General features: G+C 46.2%; 1 protein-coding gene across 5 annotated transcripts in view; it reads right to left on the reverse strand.

Moving 5' to 3' along the window:
- Nucleotides 1-22,809, reverse strand: part of CREBBP (CREB binding protein) — a 181,723-nt gene that overhangs the window by 93,125 nt on the left and 65,789 nt on the right. For all 5 annotated transcript variants that reach the window (XM_059716341.1, XM_006264798.4, XM_059716338.1 and 2 more), the window contains exon 3: nucleotides 20,150-20,326. In XM_059716341.1, the coding sequence (XP_059572324.1) occupies nucleotides 20,150-20,326 (177 nt within the window). The remainder of the gene's footprint in view (nucleotides 1-20,149; nucleotides 20,327-22,809) is intronic.

Raw genomic sequence — 22,809 nt, forward strand, 5'->3', positions numbered from 1 at the left:
TATACATTTTCCACCGCTTCATAACCCTTGTCAAATAAAAGCCTCCCTTACTTTGTCATTTCTCCTTTCAAAATCACATTAGGAAAATCAAAGAGATACATCTGGAGTCTGACCACCATAATCCAACAAACAGTTTACTATATAACACCAAGAAACTGCAGTAAAAAAATCACAGAAAAAGCTTCTTTCACCAATGGTAGAAAAACAGAATTGAGAAAGCTCAGGCCGTCTGGATACAGCTGAGGAATGGATGGTTTGTCAGATTCTAAAGTAATATTCTCTAACTCCATCTGCTGGTAAGAAGGTTAACTACAAAAACTAAAACCAGTATTCAGAATGTACAGTGGCCAGCCTCTTACGTGTATTATTTGCTATCCAAACAACTCACAAAATGTCACAGATTTACCAGTTTTGAAATGTCCTTATGCCTTGATATGCAACACTGTATGTACTAAAATATTTGAGGCAGTCTAATGGAAAAAAACTAAAAAGCATCTACCTCAGTTCACTGGTCTTTGCAGTGAACCTAATAAGGGGTCACAAGGATTCCTGTAACTCAGCTGAATGTTAATGAAAAGAACTAATCCAAATGACTCCAATTTTTTCCCCCCCTGAAGCGGTTTCACACTTTCCTACACCACACACCTTAACCTCATTGAATTCACTCCTACTAGGACTTCTCTGTCATAAAACTTTAAACAATTTAACAAAGGAGTGTCACACACAATGAAATGGTGTAAACTAGGAGAGTTTTAGCCATTTCAGTATCCTTTTGCCACTACATATCTACTAGAACTCACCTCACTCTTGTTTGTAAAATGCTTGTAGAAGAAGTCAAGGGGTTATGAAAGGCAAGAGACCTCAAAAGTACATTTCAGTGATACTTCAAGTTTTCATATCAAAAGAGGTCCTGGAGGGTTGTCCTTTACCCACTTGTTTTCCAGGACTTTCTCATCTTTGCTATTTCAAAGGAGCATCCATTTTATAATTCAATATCTAATATTGACTGAAAACACTTAACTCACTAGGAAACTATTCCCTTTCTGGGATGAGCCACTCAAATACTCTTTTACATTGGAGTGGACAGACCATGTCTTTGGGGGCCTATAAGTCAAGAATAGTACTGAATCCCTTAGCAAACTTCTATGCTTTCCTTATATAAAAAAAAAGAAGGGTAAAAGATGTGACCTGGTAGGCAACTCATTGCCAAAAACAGCAACAGTGTCTTTCAGGTAGAGGTGGTCTACTCATGTCAGAAAAGTCATGCTGCCAATCTGGCAAGTAGCGCGTGTAGCTGCCATATTGGAATCCAAAATGGCTGCCATGAAGTTACATTTTGTGGTTAACATTTCAGCCCCTAGGAGAGTTAGAAAAGTAATTTCAATGACAAAACCAAGATTGTATGAACAAGGATGACTCGTAACATTGCCATCGTGGTAGCCATGTTGGATTCCAAGATGGCTGCCAAGAATTTAGTTTTCTTCATTATTATACCCAAAAGGTTGCAAAATTGTACTTCAACTCTGTTCTGTTCCACATTACCTTGACATGAAAAGCTCCAACAGAGATTGTTGACAAGAGACTCGCCTTTAAGCAAACATTACAATGGAGCCAATAGCATCACTGAGTTCAGCAAAGTGCAGGAGGTATGACTCGGAACCTACAAGGTGCATCATACATCTCAAAGTAGGTTCACAGTCAATCATTATCCAAAGCACATCAGCTGGAACTGCGTGAATAAACAAGGCACCTGTTCAACATGGAGAAGTTACCAAATTTGACACCTGTTAAGGCAGTATTCTTGACAGACTATCACGTTGTGTTGATCCTGCACTGCAACATTCCAAAAGCCTCAACTGGAACTGTTCTTTCTATAGTTCTCTTACAAACAAATGACATATTAAGAGACTGGTAACAAAGTCATGCAAGGTAGAAGATGAAAGGAAAATCCTACCAAAAACATCAAGTGAAGAACATGCTAGGACATCAAGTAGATCATCTACTCCAGCAGTTCACTGGAAGATGTGCATATTCTGCCAGAAACATTCTAATAAGAAGAGACTGAGTCAAGTGTTGTTGTTTAAATCAGCCAATGCAATACACAAGCTGGCAGAGAAGAATGAAGTGTCGCATTGCCAAATTGGTGTCAAGGATCTTATAGCTGCTGAGATACGTTACTATCCTGGAGGCAGGCTGAAGTAACAACGTGTTCCCATTTGCATGTGGAGATTGCACAAAAAGTTATTCTTCTTTCTCCTGAAGCAGGTGCATGGTGTTAAGCGACTGATGAACTAGATGGGAAAAGTTCACACAGTCTGAAAGATACTTGATACTGCACTTTAGAAGATGAAGATGGTGAACATCTTTTGACCATATTGAAGCAAATGAAGCAACAGCTTCAGACTTACTACAACACAACCATTCAGTTTCAGCACCAAAGAAATGCAAATTTCCCCTCCTTGTCTTCCAAACTGTGACAATTGGTAAGGCCGTATGAGCAGTTGTAACTTTTCATATAAATGAAGCGGCGATTGCTGGCCTGTTCAGAGAAGAGTTTTCAGACGCACAAAACTTACACTATGTTCCTGTTTTTAGATCAAAGCAGATCTGAAAGTTATAGTTGGCATGAGGGGATACAGAAATCTGAATGAAGAGCAAGCCCAAAAATATGTTCCCGAGAGCCTTTATACATAGATCCATTACATTTTGGAAGATGACAAAGACGACTTAGATGTTGAAAGTCACGCACAAGATAAGAATCTAGACAGAGATGTACTAAATGTGTGTCAGGATTTAGTTTACCTGCAATCAAGGGGCAAAAAGTTAACACCAAAACATGCTGAGTTAGGTTTGCCGATGCATCAAACAACTAGATCTAAGAAACTGGTAGTCTCCACGTTGTTGGATGCAGCATACTGTATGTACGATACAGTTGGTTCCACTGAGACCATCACTGCTGAGAAAAACTTAAGAATTTTGGGAAAGTGGAATTCTCTCAAGGAATCTCATTCCTGGTCATTTTGTTCAATTTTCCTCAGACAAAAATCAACATCTTGGAGGAGACACTGGATGGAAAGCAAACATTTTGTACAACACAAACTGTAGCATTTCAAAGAGGACAATCAAAACTAGCTGAGATTGAAGAAAGCACCAACAAAATAGATGCATCACCCGAATTTAACAAAGTCATTCCAGTGATGACGACCTGTAATGAGTCATTGAAACCACCCATCCATACTACAGGTAGTACATGAATGAAAAGCTTGACAACTCAGCTGTTCAACAGATGTCTGTGAAGAACATCAGCCAACAACCAGAAGACCATTCCCATACCAGGATGGAGAGCGTTTAACACATTTTTTTCTGATGCTATGTCACCACCATTGATCGTTGGATTTTGTCCCATGCTGCCTGCACCAACAACTCAGTACAACACCATTTGGACTGCAATCGTGCAATGCAAAATAATTGTAAGACACCTGGTACAACAGTGCACATTCGATCAGACACTGAATTGCAAAGCAAATGAACACGCATGCACTCATCCAGAAGAGACTGAAAGAGTAATCATTTGATTAGGAGGCTTATATATCATCATGGTTTACTTAACAGCAATTGGTCAGCATTTCACCACTACAGGACTTGGAAGACTGTTGGACAGAAAGCAGATTATTTTCAGAAAACACCGCCACCAATATAATAAAAGGAAAATTGTACAACCATGCCATCAGAACATACAAAATAACATTCAAAGTAATAGGACATATTCTGATAAACAAACACATTGGTTGTCTAGTTCAAGCAAAGGATTAGATTATGATGTCATTGACCAATTTTCCAGTAGCAAAGCTGTTGCATTCAGAAACGATGACTAAGAGGGAAGGAGTGTGGTGAAAACTGTTAGTACATCTGCATCTGCTGACAACTGTCACTACTTCAAGAATTTGTGGAAGAACACTCTCATCAAGGTGTTCTATATTGGATGAACTATTTGGAAGTAATCAATACCTCTTTTGTGTTTCATCAAGGCTGAACATGAAGGAAACTGGCATGAGGATTTACGTGCCTTTGAAGAAATGCTTCTGCTGATAGCTGTGCATGATCATACTAATTACATGAGATGGAACCCAGTATATCTTGCATGTATGAAGGATTTAGCAAATTTTGCTCCTATGATGTATGCTGACTTTAGGGAAGGAGTATTCAGGGTCAATACAACTAATCTGCCACTTGTAAACATTTCAACTGACCAGGCAATAGTGCACATTAACAAGGTTTGCAAAATATCCAGTGGTATAGTAAACACGCAATGAATCAGTTAGAGAACGATGGGGCTGAACTACAATGAAAGAGGTCGCACCTAAATGAGATGGTAAATCAAATGTTTGGGATCAATAAAACAGCATCTTTCAATCATAATGAAAGACAAAGGACACGACTGAAATGAGATTACAATGATGTCAGGCTGTTACAAGAGCAGTTTGAAAGGTTCCACTTGTTTAAGGTTTCCAGCGATGAGCTGTTATGCATTTCTGCAGGAGATGTTGTGCAGGAAGATACTGCATTAGACATTCTGAAGGCACAAGACAAAGAGAAATTGTGAACACCATTATCCAGAAATGTCTTACTGCAAATGCTACCGAGAGCTTCTATGCAAAACTGAAAACCTTCAAAGCTTCTATGCAAAACTGAAAACCCTCCATTTCAAAACTGAAAAACTTCAAGGATGTGAAGTCAACTATAGGACAGTGCAGCAAAATGAAACAGACACAGAATGCAAAGAAGATCCAGCAAAGGCGACTTGCAGCAGCTGCAGCAAGTGGAAGGTTTGATGTGTACTCTCTCCGACAGCACAAGCTGTCTGGATACCCTCCATTACTTTTTTAATTTGATGAAGTGCTCAATGTGGCTGACAGAGCAGCCTTGTCATGGCTCTTGACTGGAGATAAAGCAATAACTATTCTGCCACAAGCTACTTCTGAGAAATCAGTTGTTGTTATTGATGCCATGGCTCTTGTACAGACAATAGGAAAGCCGAAATTTGCATGAACATTTGGAGATTTGGCTGATTCCTTTGTGCAACAAGTGTTTGCCAATGATACCAACACATGCGATCAAGTCAATGTTGTCTTTGATCAATACGTATCGCCACCCATAAACGCAGACACAAGAATATTCAAGCTACTAGGCCAATTCACAGAATCATTAGCAGATCTTTTCTGGTACCAGCATCATGGCCTAGTTTTATATCCTTATCAGCAAACAAAACCTAGTTAATTTTTTTAAGTGAGGAACTTCTTAAAGGACCATGCCAACGTTTCCAAAGTGAATGAATACTGATTGTTGGTGTTTTCGCTGATGGGAAAGCAGAGCACTCTGGCTCATGTAACATTTCACAGCAGTATTCGCAGCAATAAGTGGCAGACACAAGAATGCTCTTACACAGCAGACATGCAGTCAGTCAGAGATACTCCTGTACAGTATTCTCCTCTGATGACACAGACATACCGGTCCTCCTTCTATGGTATAATCTTGTCCCTAAGGTTTGGATGAAGAGAAGCAACCCAGTAAGATCAATTCCAGTTCATGACATTGCATCAGAATTCCCTGAGCCAGCTCTTGCATCTCTAGTTGGATTCCAGAGGGTCACTAGTTGTGACACCACCAGCCAGTTCAGCTGGTCATGCTGAGAAAACTGCTTGGAAAGTGTTCATTCAACATTCACATCTATTGGCAGGTCTAGGAAGTAGGCCTGATGTTAATAAGGATTTGTACAGTTGTGCAGAGAAGTTTGTTATGTTGCTGTATCCACTGTCAAGATCTTTGACGACTCTTTTGCATGTTAGGGTGAAATTATTTCATCAAGGAAAAGCTCTGGATAAACTTTCACCTACATACAACTCCTATGTGCACCATGTACATACAGCCAATTATCAAAGTCTTGTTTGGCAAACTGCGCTTGAACCTAATCCACCATTGCCACCATCTGACCAGTGCAGTTGGCAAGCTGAAAATGACTTATGTTTCCATCATAAACACTCTTGATGACAAGCTGCAAGTGCAAGATGGAATGCCAGGGACCAGGGTGCTCGCACAAGCAGGTTAACATGCCCTGCACTCCTAACTGCAAGTGCTAGGAGACAGCATGTTGCAATCCATATTTTAACTACAGGTATTCAGAAACAGATTCAAGTGATGAAGAGAACTGAAAAACTGCAATTACTTACTGTATTAATGTTATATATATCATTGCATTACTATTATATCACCAATACATTAGACCAACAGTTCCCAAACTGTGGCATGTGTACCACAGAGGCTGGTGGGTGAGGCCTCACACACCCAGAGCCCAGGAGCAGCCTGCTGCAGACAGCCAGGAACCCAGCAGGTAAGTGTGCTGGGGTGAGGGCAGGTGGTGGCATGGTCAAAGCCCGGGCAGCTCATCCATGGGTGTGTGGGGGGGGGACTCCCCGCCATTGTGTGCAGGCCAGGAGAGGCATGTAGGACACATGCCCCCCGGATCTGTGCATGGGGCACAGGCGGGTTACTGCTCCACTCTGCATGCTGCTGCTGCCCCAGGAGTCTCGTATAATGCCATGTGCCTGCTGTGCACTGGCTGCACTGTGTCCTCTGCCTGCCTGATGGCGGCAGGCAAATAGCATCCCATGCAGCTCTGGAGGCAGCTGTAGTGCAGTGCAGAGCACAGCAGCAACCCACTGCTCCCCAGGAGTTCTCCCCTCAGGCTAGCTTGCCCCGTCCCTGTGGCACAAAAGTGGCAGGGGGCTCCCTCTGCTGAGCACACCCTGGGGCAGGCATGGGGGGGCATGTGCCCCCCAGATCTGTGCATGGGGCGGAGGCAGCCTGCCTGCTGGGCTCTACACTAAATAGCGCTGCCTCCAGACCTGCGTGGGATGCCATGTGCCTACCATGCGCTGTCTGAGTGCCTCTGTCTGCCAGGAGGTGGCAGGCACACGGCATCCCACACAGTACTGAAGGCAGTGAAATGGCAGGGGTGGGAGCTGTGCCCCCCAGATCTGTGAGCAGGGCTGAGGTGAGCTGCACTCTACATCACGCATTAGGCACATGGTGTCCCATGTGGCTCCAGAGTGGTGGGGGGGAGGGAAGAGCAGCAACACCTATCACTACACATACCAGGGCAGGTATGGGGGCACATGCCATCCAGATCTGTGCATAGGGTGGAGGCAGGCTGCCCGTTGGGCTCTGCACCGTGCTGCTGCTACTGTTGCTGCTGCCTCTGGATCTGCGCAGGACACCAAGTGCCTACTGTGCACTGACCAAGTGCTCTGTTCACCTGGTTGCAGCAGGCACGTGGCATCCCGCACAGGTCCGGAGGCAACGCCATGTGGCCAGCATGCAGCCCACCTCTGCCCCATGCTAGGGGGCACATGCCCCTATGCCCGCCCTGGGGTGTGCATAATGGTGGGGAGCCATGCCTCCCCAAATGCCCCTGGTTAAGTCTCCTGTGGCTCGGTCCAATGATCTGCCCTGGCCCCAGGGTCCCATTTACCCCTGCCCCACTTCCTCCTTCACTGTGGGGCCCTTGCTTTGCCCCTCTCCCCCTGCCCCTTCCCCTCCACAGACTGCTGAGTGCTGTGCGTGTCTGTGTGCGTGCATAAGTCTACCTGTGTCTGTCACTCTTGAACCACAGCCCTCCCAAGCCCTGCTGCTTCCCATCACTCCTGACCCACAGTACCCTGGCATCCTGCCAGGGCATGCAGGGACCCCCCCCCTCCCCCGGGCTCCAAACCCCACATACACCCAATCCCCCACATACACCCAATCCCCCACACCTTCACAAATTCCTACCCCCTACAAACTCCACCCCCACTTCCCAACCATACAAGGTACCTGCATAATTCTGAGTTTTTAGCTGTATGATTAAAAAAAATTAATTGCAATTAATTGTGATTTTAATTGTACAATTAATCGTGATCACATTTTTAAATTTTTAACTGTTTTATACAACTACCATAAACTTATAAAACAATGTTTTATGAATACTAAAGGTTTTGATGTTGTTTTAATACATAGTCTGTTACCTACGTGTATGAAAAATTTGCTGGTGCTCCTTAAGCCTGTACTGTTTTAAATTGGTGGTACACAATCTGTCAGAGTTTGGGAACCGCTGGATTAGACCATTACATTTGCGTATTGCCTTGAGCCAAATATATGTACGTGTTTAATAATACATAATTCAGTGGCAATGAATCGGACTTATCTATATTCTGAAATAAAAAAGAAATTGTATTGTCTTATTTAATATCTCAAACAAGTAAGGTAGCCTGAATTATAATGTCTCCAGTACTGTAGGTCTGCTATAAAAATTGTAGTAATTGAATTTGTGAGGTTTTAGTATTAGAGTGTTATTTACTAGGTTTTTTAAATTGCATTGAGTCGATATATACATGTTAATGTGTCAGCCATCTTCGAATCCAAAATGACTACCCCACAACTGAAATGTTATGATTGATCTCTTCAATTCATACCATGTTGGTTTTGTCACTGGAATTAATTTTCTAATACTACTGGGGGTGAAATGTTGACCAAAATGTGAAATCACAGCAGCCATTTTGGATTCCAATATAGCAGCTACACGCACTACTTGCCAGATTGGCAACATGGCTTTTCTGACATGGGTAGACTACCTCTACCTGAAATGCACTGTTACCGCTTATGGCAACGAATTATCTACGACAACAAAACCTAAAACCCTTACTGGTCAATTTATACCCTACTAACCAGACCACATGCCAAAAAACTGAAAACTTTAACAAATGTGCATGTTTGCCCATCTTTCAAACTGCATGTCTCAAATGATCTGCTGATCCTCTCCTTTTGCATGTATTCTGTAATTATATCATCATGCAATAAGCCGGAGTGCTGAAAAAACCACAATCTCTACCTTGTAAGGTGCCGGAGAGCCGGCATGCCAGAAAAACAAAACCGGGATATAGGGGTACATGGGAGGATACACTGCATATTAATATAGTTAATAATCATAAATGTTGCTTTTTTTTTTTAAAACAGAAGACAGGTTTTCTAACAATTCTAAGCATGGTGACAAAAAATAAAAACTTCATATACTACCTTTGTTCTTGTGTGTTCTTTTGTGTTAAGCATTTTGTGATGATAGAGAGAAAAAAAGAGAAAGAAAAAAGAAGAAAAGCAGAGGAGAGCGAGAAAAAAAGAAAGGAGTAAAGAAAAGAAGAGATTAGAAAGGAAAAAGGAGAGAGAAAAAGGAAACAAAAAAGGGGAAAGTAAAAAGAAGAGAAAGAAGAGAGAAAAAAAGAGAGAAAAAAGGAGAGAAAAAAAGGGGGGGGGGGGGGAGGGTGCGTCCCTCGCCACCAATGTCTCCCACCACTACTGGCTGTAGCTTGGGCCCCGCTGGTCCAGAGCAGTGTCCAGCAGAGGGCGGCAGCAACACTCCAGCAGCAGCTGTCAGGGCTGGGACACTCACGCCTCCCTTGTAGTCCTGGAGCAGGGGAAGCCCTGGCGAGGTCGGGGCTCTCAGATCAACTCCCTGTCCCGCTCTGGTGGGGACAGCACCGGGGTGTCGATCGCTGAGGCTGGCCCTGCCTCGGGTGCTACTGGGTGCCCCCACCCACTCGCTGCAGCAGCCCCTGCTTACTACCTGGCCCCTGCCTTCCCAAGGGCCTGGCTGGGCTGGCCTGCCTGTGGTGCCTCCCTGAGTCTGCTTCTTGTGCTGCCTGGACCCTGCCCTGAGCACCCAGCTCCAGCACTCAGCACCCTGGTGCTGCTCCCACCCAGGTGGGATGGCATCTGTCCGCCTGAGCCCTGGGCTCACCGACTAGCTGGGAGTCTCCAGCACAGCTGCTCTGTGTAATGCCTGCCTGGGCCCCAGCCCCACCCCCCTGCAGCTCCTTTCAGGGCCCAGGCTGGAGGATGCAGCCTGGGGACAGGGGGCAGGATCAGAAGAACACAGACAGTGTCGCTGCCTATGTTCTTCTGACTCTGCCCCTAGTGCCTGCTGCAGCACTGGCACCTGTGGCTGCTCTGGAGAGCACAGAGCAGCAACTTAAAACAATTTTTTTTAAAAACAATTTTCTCTCGTGCCTCCTGAGGTGCTGGGGAAAATGTCTCCACATGCCACTAACTGGCACGTGTATTGGGGGTTGCTTATCCCTGCAATAAGCTATTTTTCCCCATGAGGCTGATGCCTCATTCAGTGCACAGAACAGACTGCGCTATCAGGAATCAAAGTTGTATGAGGAATAATACCATTGCACTTAGGATTGCTGAGTCACTTATCGCATTAATTTGAAAATACAAAACAAATGATTCAGGGAACTGATGGAAGAAGAAAAGGTGGTCTTATGATTGAGGCCATCTTGGAGAACTGGATTTGATTCCTACCTTTGCCACAGAACTGCTGTGACACAGACAGGAAAAAGTTTTGTTTTGTTTTTCCAAAACAATAGCCACTAACTGTGCACCCCAGGGGCTCAATTTGAAGTGCTAAGATCTGATTTGCATGCATGATGCAACCTAAAGGATGCAACTAAAATGAAGGAGACTTTATTGGAAGACAGAATAAAGTGAGACCCTAGATATCTCAAACTTGTGAATACCTTTGACCCTAACCTCTCTAAGGACATAATAGCAGGTATCCTGGTTTTGTCTGTTAAGAAAATCCAAAATTCTCCGATTAAAACCCCCTCTCAAATCCTCATTTTTCCGCAATTAAAATGATGCTGCACTATATATAGGCATCAGTTGAACGCAAATATTTTATTGCTTTAAAATTGTAAATATAGCAATCTGGAAGCCTACTCATGCCTGAATCGTTATTTTAAAATAATAAAGGGCTTTGTCTGTCTGCGTGTCTTTCTGTCCATAATGCTTCTGGGCAACTATGCGTGCGCCACCAAGAGGTGGAGGCAGCGGAGGTGGAGATTGGCTGAGGAGGCTCCGCCTCCTCAGGCATGGAGGGAGCTGCCTCCGCCTCAGGCAGAGGGACAGGAGCCCCGCTACTCTGCGGGAAGAGGCAGAGGGGGGTGGGCAGAGGGGAAGGAGGAGCTGCTGCCTCAGGCAGTGGGAAGCCCCGCTGCTCTGCAGGAGGAGGAGGAGGAGGAGGAGGAGGAGGAGGTGGGCAGGCAGGCAGGCGAGAGCTGCTGTGCCAGAGGCTGAAGGAGAAGGCAGCAGAGGGACTATTTACTTGGCTGGCCCCGAAGGGTGACTGAGGGGCACGGGCATGTACATATCCCGTCATTCATTCATTCATGATGGGCAACTGGCTAGTAATAAAATAAATTCTATATACTTATGTATTTTGGCATTTGATTTTCTTGTTCCCCCCCCCCCCCCATAGCAAATCAGAGCCCCTCCCTTCTCCTTTCACTGACCAGGACACAGATTCAGCTGCGGCTGTCCTTCCTTCCCTGCTGCTTTGGGGGTACTGAGTAGCCTAATATGTCAGTGCCCTGCCCTTCAATCCCAACCCAGAACCCCCACCAGCCTTGCTGGTGCCCCTCACTCCCAACCAGCAGTTCCCTGGCTCTGCTGGTACCCCTCACTTGTGACCCGCTGCTCCCCATCCCGCACTGTGTGAAGGAAGGGGATAGGTGTGCAGGGCAGGTGTATGGGCATAAGCAACACCATAGGAAATGCATGATTAACGTTTAAAAATCGCAAATTCTATGATTAAAAGAAATTGTAAATTCACTTATTAAGAAATTCAAAATCTGCAACTAAAGTGAAACTCCACTATGTAGATATGAATTGAACACAATGTTTTATTGATATAGTCACAATTTTAAAGCAATTTGGAAGCCTACCACTGCCTCAAAACACTATAATAAGTTCTAAGTACCTATAAATTTTGATATCTAATTTTGGATTTTTTTTTTTTATCATGGAAAGCCAGAGCTCCCCCTGCCCCCTTCGCTCACCAGTACACAGGTCCAGGCCCCTCACTCCCAAGTCATAGCTCCGCAGACCTGCTGGTGCCCCTCACTCCCCAACCACAGCCCCCCCACCCGTGCCCCTCACTCCCCACTTAACCCCCCCCCCAAACCCTACCAGAGGAGCCCACCCCCACAACTTGCCAGGGCTACGGGGCCAGGGACCCAGGTCCACAGCCTCCTGCCCCCCACAGCAGCACCCGAGCCCTGGCTGCCGCCTGCAGGAGGAGGCTGCAGGTGTTGTGGCAAAGCAGAGCATGGAGCCTGGCCAAAGCAGAGTCGATTGGGAAAAGCTGGGTGTGGGCTCCCTGCCCTGCTGCCCTCCACCCCAGGGCCTTCACAGCCTAGCAGGTGGGACCCAGAGTAGCAGGGCAGAGCAGGGCCAGATAGGGAAGTGCCTTGCCACTGCAAGCCCCGTGCCACCATGGTTAGGTGCCCCTTGCCCACCTCAGCGAGAAGCACAACTCTGTGCCACCACTCCCGCTGCAGCCAGCTGGGCAGGGGGCATGTGGCTATGGTGGCACGGGGTTTGCAGCTGCAAGGAGGTCTCTGTGTGGCCCTGCTGCACCAGGTCTCACCCACTGGCCTGCGGAGGCCCCAAGGGAAGGGCAGCAGGGCAGGGAAGCCAAGGCTCCTAGTGGGCAGCCTGCATCCTCCCTTGTCCCACGCACAAATCTGGACAGCAGCAGGGAGCCAGCCCCATCCACCTGCAGCCCTGTCCTGCTCCCTGCCGGGGCCCTGTGGCTGTGCATTCCAGCCCTGGACCCCAGGTCCCAAACACCCAGCCATGCCCAACTCCCTCCCACCCTCCCTATGGGGGCCTAAATCCCCTCCCCGCCTCCTGTCAGATTCACTTGTGGGAGCTGCTCGCCAGGATGCCTGGTGGCTATGTGCATGTTTGTGTGTGCACATGCACATGGCACCCCCTTCCTGATCAACAGGGATCTGGGTTTTCCATTTCCCATGGAAAAATGGTGAAAACCAGAGATTCCCTGGCTTTAAATTGGAGAAAATGCGGATTTCCCCTTTTAGCAGAGAAATCCGCGGATTCTCTGCTTTTGCAAAGAGCTCTTGCAGACTGGCACAGATCCAGCCTGCAAGAGCTGATTGCAGAAAGGGTGGGAAACCCCCAGCCCTGCCCAGAGAGGGAGAGCAGGGCCTGAGCCTCTGAGTCAGCCAAGGCTTGGCTGGCTCAGACACAGGCTCAGGCTCATCCTTTGCCCCTGGAGTCTGGAGGTAAGTGGGGCTTGGGGGTTGTGGGGCAGGGCTGGGGTGGGGGGTGGCTGAGGGAGTGGGGCATGGAGACGCTTCTGGCCCCAGGCAACACACCACAGTGCCTCCCTGCCCTCCACCTCAGCCCATTCCTGTGGGTTGCAAATGCACTGGCCAGCTGGGGTGGGGTTCACACACGGTGGCTGGCCACATGGCTCTGCAGGCACACTTCTGTGGCAGTGAGGGGTGGTGGCTGTAGTGGCTGCGTGCTGGCCAGAGGGCCAGGGGCTCACATGTGGTGACCACCACTGCTGCCACTTGCCTGTGGAGATGTGCCCACGGTGGTGACCGCCATGTGTGAAAACTCCCCTCCTCCCACCGCCGGCCAGCATGCAGTCACCACCACTGTAGAGCCATGCCCATGGAGCTGTGCAGCTGACTGCAGGGCAATAGCGGTGGTGTGGTGGCGGTCACGGCCATGTGCAAGTCCCTCCCTCCCCCCCAGTCTGCGGGCATGGCTCCTTAGACAAGCGGCAGTGGCTGCGTGCTGCCCCAATGGCCAGTGGGGGCAGGGGGGTTTTGTACACAGCAGCTGCCACCACCTGGCACTGCTGCTGCCGCTCGTCTTCAGAGCCATGCCCATGAACAGGGAGCGCACATGCGAACACGGCTCCACAGGAAAGAGTTGGTGGCCATTGCATGCGAGCCCCATCCCCCACCAGCAGGCAAGCAGCTGCCACAGCCATCAACCCACACTGCCACAGAGCCATGCAGCCGGCCACATGTCACAAGTACCACCACATGTGAGGCCTCTCCCACCCCCAGCCAGGCAGCATATGTGGCCTGCACGCAGCAGCTGCCACCGCCCCACCACTGCTGTGCCGCTTGCCTGCAAAGCCATGTGGCCGGCCATGGGAAGGCACTTTAGGGCACAGTGGCAAAGCTGTGGTGGCAGCTGCCATGTGCGAACCCCTCCCGTCAGGCCATCTTGCGTGTGTGCGTACCGCAGAAGGGCACCCCTGCCCTCACCCCCCTGGCCCTGCTCCTGGGAGTGGGCACAGGGACACACTCCCCACCCTTCTTGATCTGGCCGCTCCAGCACCTTCCCTTTCCTCCACACACACTTACCTGCTGGGGTGGATGTCAGTGTCTGTGCATGAGTGTCTACATGTCTGTGGGGCTGGGGGACTGATGTGGGGAAGTGGGGGCATCAGAAGACTGAGGAGGAGGTGGGGGGGGGAGTAAGGGGCACCAGCAGCACTGGGGGGGGGGGAGAGAAGTTGTGGAGGGCCTTTAATTTTTATCACAGATTTTGTGTTTTTAAATCAGAGAACTTACAATTTTTCAAATCGGAGAAAACCAGAATCCCTGCTGATCACCCTTATCCTGCTCCCCCCAGCCCCTCGCAGGCTGGAACTCTGCCAGCCTGCAGAGAGCTCTTTGCAAAAGTGGAAAATTTGCGTGTTTCTCTGCTAAAATAAAATAAAATAAAATCTCAATTTTCCTCAGTTAGAAGGGAAAATTCACATTTTTTTCTGTGGGAAACAGAAAACCCAGATTCCTGATTATTAGTAAAAGCAGAATAGATCCATTCCCTGCCTAGGGCATTATAAAGATGCATTCATCAATATTTGTGAAACATTCGGATACTAGTGATCATCAACACTACAGAAAAACCAGATGTTATAAATTCCTATATTCAGAAACAGGGGTGTAGGTTGTAGCTGTATTGGTCTAAGGACGTAGGCAGACAAGGTTCTTTGAGTGAATCTGATATCTTTTATTAGACCAACTAATAAGTTGGTCTAATAAAAGTTATCAGATTCACCCAAAGAACCTTGTCTGTATTCAGAAAAGGTTTGCATGGAGTACAGTACCTAAAGGTTACTGCCATATATTGAAAAATTACGGGTAACCCCCCAAAAAAGTATTAGATAGCTGCTTCTTTTCATTGGACAGCTTTTCATTCTGTACAATAAGCAAGCCAGGGTACACAGATCTGATAATGTGGTCACATGCTACTACAACATGCAATTAAAGGCTGTAATAATGTATATGCAAAAGGCCATATTAAAGCTATAAGCAGGACACCTGATACTTCCTAACTTTTGAGCCTTTTAAAACATTTTTATTTATTGTAATTTCAGGGTTTTTTTTAAAAAAAGCAAATGGAAAACTGATCCCTGGTCCCAAAATTCCACCTCCTGCAATGCACAGGAAGTGTGATTGTTGGGGCTGAGATCAGATCCCATTATGCCATTAAATGCATGTCAAGGGCCTGATAGACTACTATCCTTTGTGTGAATCAGCCTGGGGATGGAAGTTGAGTAGGTTTCACACTTCTCTGCTGACATGCAAGGCTTCTGACACACAGGCTGCTTTTATAGACAAACAAACCAAAAAACAAAACAAACACATGGTTTGACTCAGTTTCCCAGCATTTGTACAGCTCATGTGCAACAGTGGGGCTTTTGGCTGCTTTTATTTAATAGCTGATTCAATCAGCTATTACATAAAAGCAGCCAAAAGCCCCACTGAAGTGCACAAGATATACGGACGCTGGGGAACTGGGTCAAAGTGATGCGATTCCTCTTCCTGTAAGGCATTGAGGGTTTTTTTGTTTTGTTTTGTTTGTTTGCTTGGTTTTTTGGTTTTTTTTAAAACACATCTGCCAGCGCCCCTAGAAAACTAAGAGGGAAGATTTTTTTTAACATGCTTTGGATGCTGTAAACAGCCTCAGGGAGACTTCTGGTCTGAGAAAGGGAAAGACTTCCTTTTTCTTCTTCACCTTTTGAATGGGTTAGAGACAAATGCAGATTTCCTCTCTTCCTCTTACTCAGGTAAGAGGAAGCTTGCTAGAGGGTAACTGCCTCAATTTCACCCTATTCTACTATCTCCCAGTATAGTCAACATGGACAGGTACATTTAAGATTTGGGTTTCTCTTAAAATGATAAGTAGTAAAATAGCTACCATTGATGCATAAACTGGCATGATTAGGTTTTAGAGCAGGGGTGGGCAAAATGCGGCCCACAGGCCAGATGCAGCCCGCCAAGCCATTCTATCCAGCCTGCAGGGCCCCTAAATAATTTAGAAAATTAACATTTATCTGCCCTGGGCTGCCTCATGCGGCCCTCAATGGCTTGCCAAAACTCAGTAAGTGGCCCTCCACCCAAAATAACTGCCCACCCCTGTTTTAGAGCCAATCACCAAAATGAAAAGAAAACTTCATAATTTCTTCAAAGCCATCCTTAGGTTTATAGCAAATAGACAAATATCACTACAAAGGTTTGTATCTGATTCCCATTCCAGAAGTTTCTTTTGGAATTAGTAGAGTTGGTGAATTTTTTTTAAAGCAAAAAAATAGCATACTTATGCAGCAACTGTAAGTATTGTACACTTGTGCTTGACTGCACTTTACACAGGAGTCCAATTCTGACAGGTAACTGTCACAACCCAGAGCTGTGAGTTTCTGTTTGTGCGCGCTTCGGCACTGCTAAATTATTTTCCTGCTAAATTGCAGCTTCTTTGCACGGTGGAGTTTTCTGATGCAGAAGAGAACCCCGGTGCAACGGAGAATTTCCCGCCAATTTGAAGCTTTCTTTGCATGGTGCATTTCTTTTTGCATCTAAGAAATGCTCGGTGCAAGGAGTTCCCGCCATTTGTATTTAAATTTGTGCCACATTATTGGTCAGTTCTAAAATATGCACACGTGGTGGCTAGTGATTGGCTTGCTAGCCGTATAAAGAGCTTGGGTGGTTTCCGCCCAAGTTGGAGAGAAATCGGCTGGAGAGAAACTGGAGTGAGAGAGAAACCTTCGCCTTGCGTGAAGATCTCCAAGTGCTGTGGATCCTTACGGACCCAACGCATTTCTTAAAAGGCAACAGAGGCCTGAACAGCCTCTGGCCTCTCCCCATCGCCGATAGATTCCTAGACGTATCCCTTCCTGTACGAGAAACTACCGAACCCACGGAGCTTCAACAACTCCGCGGGAGAGAACGAATTTGTTGTAGTCCTCTAACGAGGATTTAAGTGGAGCTGTACCTGGAAAACTGTCCAGCCTACACCACGACCACCTTTGGTGTAAGTAAACAATCTTTAAATCAACCACTACACGTCCGTGACTAATTCTAGCTCGCCCCCGGTCTTCTCCGACCCTGCGTGCCCGGGCTGCTGGCCATGGCCCGCGTGCACAAAAGGGCCTGGATCGCTCCCGGCCCGCACAGTAACAACTAAACCCCTTTCTATAATCACAAAAGCACAATACACAGCAGATTTAAGATTAAAAGATTTCTCAACAATAGAGAAGACTCACACCAAGCAGGGCCATTCCTCCAATGACTGGGTGGGACCAAGTCCTGGGAGCTTATTAGATTTATATCTTCCCTTCCCTATTCACGTTTCCTTTTAGGCACAGACTGAAGCTAAGATTCCAGAAATTCCTATTAGCTTTAATAGGATAACTGGAGTCCACATATAGAAGCACAAGGATGTAATATGCACATTCATACTTCTGCTAAAGAACAGCAACGATTCTAGTTTAAATAAAAAATAAGTAATTTGCATCTCACAGAAAGGCTTTGAGTTACTATAGTAACTGCTATCACATTTAAGACATTATACAACTGGATCTGTAGTTTCCATAGAAACTATACAAGCAGTTTGATTAAATTAGCCCTAATACACAGAGATGTAGAGAAAAGTGGTGATATTTAATTATGCTTTCTGCAGAAAAAGCACATAAAATATATAAAATTTCCCAAATTTGTAATATTTTAACATCCCAAAATTAATACACCTTAAAAATACTAATGAAAACTATAATCACAAGCAGCCTGCACTAGCTGGAAGTCACTGTATTACACGGCTTGCACAGGAGCATTGAGCATATTTTCCAAATCAGAGTCAAAAGAATACATGAGATACTATTCAGCCTCTCAAACAAGCCACTTTAGAACTGCCCATAAAACAGCTGCTGGTTGGGTTAGGAATGTATTCATGCTTATAATGCTACAAGTAGTTTAGAGAACAGAGCATTTCCTGTATCAGTTTTGGAGCTCAGTGTATAGAGTTGACATAAATGGCTGTACTACAACCCTTGTGAATATTCATAGCACATACCTTGAGATGTAAGGTAAGGTATAGGTGCAGAAGTGTGTACTAGGGGTGCACCAATAAAGAATGTTTTTGTTGATACCAATGGCGGATTACTAACCAGACATACTGGCTGATACCAGTTGGATAGTTCATAAGCAGCCCGGCAGCTTCGAGAGCACCATCCGGCAAGTCTGTGGGGGGTGGGAGGGTTGGGGGGGGGCAGACTGAGGCCCCCCCTGCATGGTGAGGGAGGGAGTGGGGCAGGTGATGCCCACCTGGGGCAAGGCAAGGCGCAGGGTGGAGCTGCGGGTGGCTGATTGGGAGCTGGGGGGGGGGGGGGGGGGGGGGGGGCAGTTCCCCACCACTGCGTACACCCCCAGGGGAAGCTCAGGGGGCATGTGCCCCCTGGATTTGTGCATAGGACAAGGGAGGGCTGCCTGCTGTGGGCTCAGGGCCAGGGGTTGTGCTGAACTCTTCCCGAGGGGGCGGGGCATGGCGGCGCTAGGCTGGGGCTGCACTGGGAGAGGGAGCTAGGGTGAATTTTGGGGTGGCTAAAGCCCTCTTGCCAGCACCACCTCCTGCCCTGCCCTACCCCATGGCAGCCCTTGGCCCCAAGCCTGCAGTGGGCAGCCTACCCTCACTCTATGCACAGATCTGTGGGGCACATGCCCCCCATGCCTGCCCTAGGGGTGCACACAGTGGTGGGGAGCTACCCTTTCACCCTCCCCAGGCAAGCCACCTATAGCTCCACCCCATACCCCACCCTACCCCACCCCAGCTGGTCAGCACCTGTCCCTGCCCCAGCCCTACTCCCTCCCTTACCATGGAGGCCTCAATCTGCACTCTTCCCCCCCATTCCTTGCCCCCACAGACTTACCAGCCCGACTGCTTTCCATGCTGCCGGGCTGCATTCCTGGCTGCATGCATGCTGCAACTGAGCACATGCATGCAACATTATCAGTGACATTACTGGCTACACCAGCCAAAAAAAAAACCGACTGCCAATGATGTCAATTTTCCTTTTAGCAGTGCCGATCTGGTATGAACTGATACACTGGTGCGCTTCTAGTATGTACATACAAGCACAGTCTACATCAGGGGTAGGCAACATTTTTTGGCCGGAGTGCCAAAGAACACCATAATGCCTACCTCGGAAAGTGCCAGAGTGCTGGCGTGGCAGAAAAACAAAATGAGGGCAAGAGGTACATGGCAGGATGCCCTGCTTGTGCCCTTGCCCCCCACCCAAAGACCCTGCCCCCAAGCCCTACTGCTCCTTGCCCCCCAGCCCAGGCTGTGTGGCTGCCAGCAGCTTGCTGCAGCTGTCCAGAGCCCGGGCTGGCTACAAACAGCTGTGCCAGGCTCATCATCTCTGTGCCAGGAGCCAGGGAGAGACTGGGGCTGCCTCAGGCCCCTCCCCCACCACCCACTCCAAGGCGCACCTGCACACACTGGTGCGGAGCTGATGCCGGAGCCCGGCACAGCTGTTTGGAGCCCCTCAGCTGCAGCCGCCCTGACTCTGGGGAGCTGCTGCCAGCCGGGATCCCAGGCTGCTCCCAGCAGTTAGCTGGGATGCTGCAAGCCCTGCTGGGAGCAGCCTGGGCTCCATCGCTGGCTGCAGCTACCCGGAGCCAGGGCTGGCCACGGCTTGACAAGCAAAATGGCCTCACTTGGCATGCATGCCAGGGGATGCTGACCCCTGGTCTACATCATGAAGTTTAGCAACTGCTGATAGTTAATGACTGAAAATGGAGATCACCTGAACCAGTGTGAAGTTTAAATGCATGTGCAGGCAAGATCAAATCAAGGTCAATAGCGTTTAGCAACCAAAATACTGAGGGGTTTGGAACACTTTGAACATGCATAAATAAGGGGGAAATTACATGAACGAAATGCAACTCACCATATTTGGCACATTGGTGACTGAAGTATTCTTGATGTCGGTAGGAAAGGGAGGCAAACTATTCGTTATGCCTGGCTTATTTGGTAACTGAGGATTCACTCCTGTAGCTCCCATCTGCTGCCCTCCCGTTTGACTAAAGGGCTGCCCAAAGGGACTAGTGTTTCCTGTCATTCCCATCTGGAAAAGAAACAACAAAATTACTACTACTAAATTTAATTTTTTTCCATATATTTACAAGACTATAAGAAAGCAAGTATTTAGTATCCAGTTTATTACTGTTTGATCCAAAAAGCCAAACATTCCCTTCTCCCAGAGACAGTTGCTCATTTTTAGCTTGTAAGGCACCTTAACATACATGTCCAAACTAGAATTATTTTTTGGCTTTAGTTTCCCTTTGTGTCTGAATCTTATCTGTAGTAATGCAGACTATAAAAGGTATCTAAAACTCTGAATAAAGAAAAGGGTTACTCTCTTCAATACTATACTGACAAAACCCACAAAAATCAGATAACTGTTGTGTCCTGTTGTGCAGAAAATACAACTGCTTATGGGAAAAGTAGAGCATCTAGCAAATTTTTATTCCATTCATTGTTTAAATATTTGGAAACCTGCACATGGCATGACATACTAAACTAAGGAATTTCCAGGTACAAGTTCACATAAGTAATAAATGGTGATGAGGGTTTTTTAATTATTATTATTATTATTATTATTATTATTATGAGGGCATTTCAGAAAATAACCACAATTTTTAAATAAAACCCTTGTGTGTACAACGATCATTTACTGGACCACATTACTTCTTTAAACTGTCATAAACAGGCATGTTGGATAGTGCCAACTTCAGTGCTCCCCTTCTGCTGTGTAGTTTCCCACTTTGTCACAGACACACGGCATGGGCAACCATTTTTCCATTTAGTTTCTGAAACAGTCTCATAGTTATGACTTTAAACAAGGATGATATATGGCAGCATTGATGGCGGGTGGGGAAGAAAGGTCTTACCAAATTCTGATTAACATTTATTTCCTTTTTTGCATGTGCAGCAGACAAGATAAATATAACTGTACTTTGGTTAAGTGCATAGCCTTGGGACTGAAAGAAGACTATGCATTTACCTGAACTTAAAATGTAAATAGCGCTCAAGTATAGAGCACTATCAAGGCTGCAATATCAGGGGCTCCAAAACTGATCAATTCCTCTCTGTTTCAGGGCTCCTAGTAGTCAGTTTCAGAGCTGCTATTAGAAAGCAGCCCAGTCTCAGAACTGCCATTTTCCCTGACTTTTAATGCTTTTGATACCTGCCTTTTCACAGATGCCTGCATTTCATTTTCTGGCTTAAACTGGAATGCAGTTGAACAGAGCAAAATTATGTCACAAAGTTAAAAGCTGTTTTCAACTGTTCTGTTTCACTTAACCAATACCCAGATAATTGATGTTTGAGATAATACAAGAAAACAAACACAGGACTAACATTTAGTTATGCAGTTAACTGAATTGTTATATGCATAAATGAAATACATCTTGTATTCTTGTGCACAATGTAAGGAAAAATGCACAGGAAACTTGAAAGCATTTTAACTGACAAAAAGATGGAAGACTCTTTCAAGTGTTATTACCCTCTCCCTGATCATCTAAATTTCAAGTTTAGAAATGTTTGATGAAATGGGTCCTACTGGAGAATAAAGTCCCACAAACTGAAACAAGCGGTTTAAGAAAATGGACTGATCATCTGCATACAGGAGAGGTTATGCATGAACTAGCACAGCCATTTGAAGTCTAAACGGTATGAAACAGCTATATTTTCCAGAAATAAAGCTGAACTGATAATAAACGTATCTTATAAATGGAAAGTGATCACACAATGACCCCATACAACTCCTCAAAAGAAGCGCCAAAAAGTACTAAAGCCAACAGGGGACTTACTTAATACAAACTACTGCAGTTCACATCTGTCTCCATCTGATGTATGCACAATTAATTGTGAACAAAATCTGGCCTAGTACAATAGCATAATAAAATCTGATTGTCCACTGGCTTCTACATAGTTGGCTTTCTTTTCAATATTCAAAATTAAACATTAGGCAATCCAATCAATAAGAATGATTCCACTTTCACATGCCTATACTCTCTTTTATTCGTGTCCTCTCAGTGAATAGGAGCCATGCTCACATGTGCCCAAAGAGCAGAATCTGTAGTATATGCCATGCACTTCAAATAAATCAGTGTTCTCCAGAAACATTTTCTTCAAAATAAAAAGAATTCACAGAAATTGGCTGATATTTTCCCTGCTAAAACCCACCTGTGTATTGACAAAACTACCAGTCACAGTCATAGTGCATGTGGTTTTAACAGTAAGATTTTTAAGCACAAATTTACCCCTATATCCTAACACAAATATATAGACTAAGAAAGAATTACCAAACTTTCAAAGCTATTCAGTCACAAAATCCATTGGGTGTTTGTTTTGTTTTGGGGTTGTTGTTTTTTTTGGGGGGGGGGGGAGGGGGGAGTTGTTGTGTTTTGTTAAGACAAGCAGCATCATTTCTGAAATAGTTTCTGTAAAAATGATCTACTAGTGCTGACTGCTTTTGAGCCAGTCAGGACCCAGCCAACAGTTACCGTATTTCCTTGAACACAAAACCAGGTGCCCCGCTCCCCC

Source organism: Alligator mississippiensis, chromosome 13, assembly GCF_030867095.1.
Source record: "Alligator mississippiensis isolate rAllMis1 chromosome 13, rAllMis1, whole genome shotgun sequence".
Classification (NCBI taxonomy): Eukaryota; Metazoa; Chordata; order Crocodylia; family Alligatoridae; genus Alligator; species Alligator mississippiensis.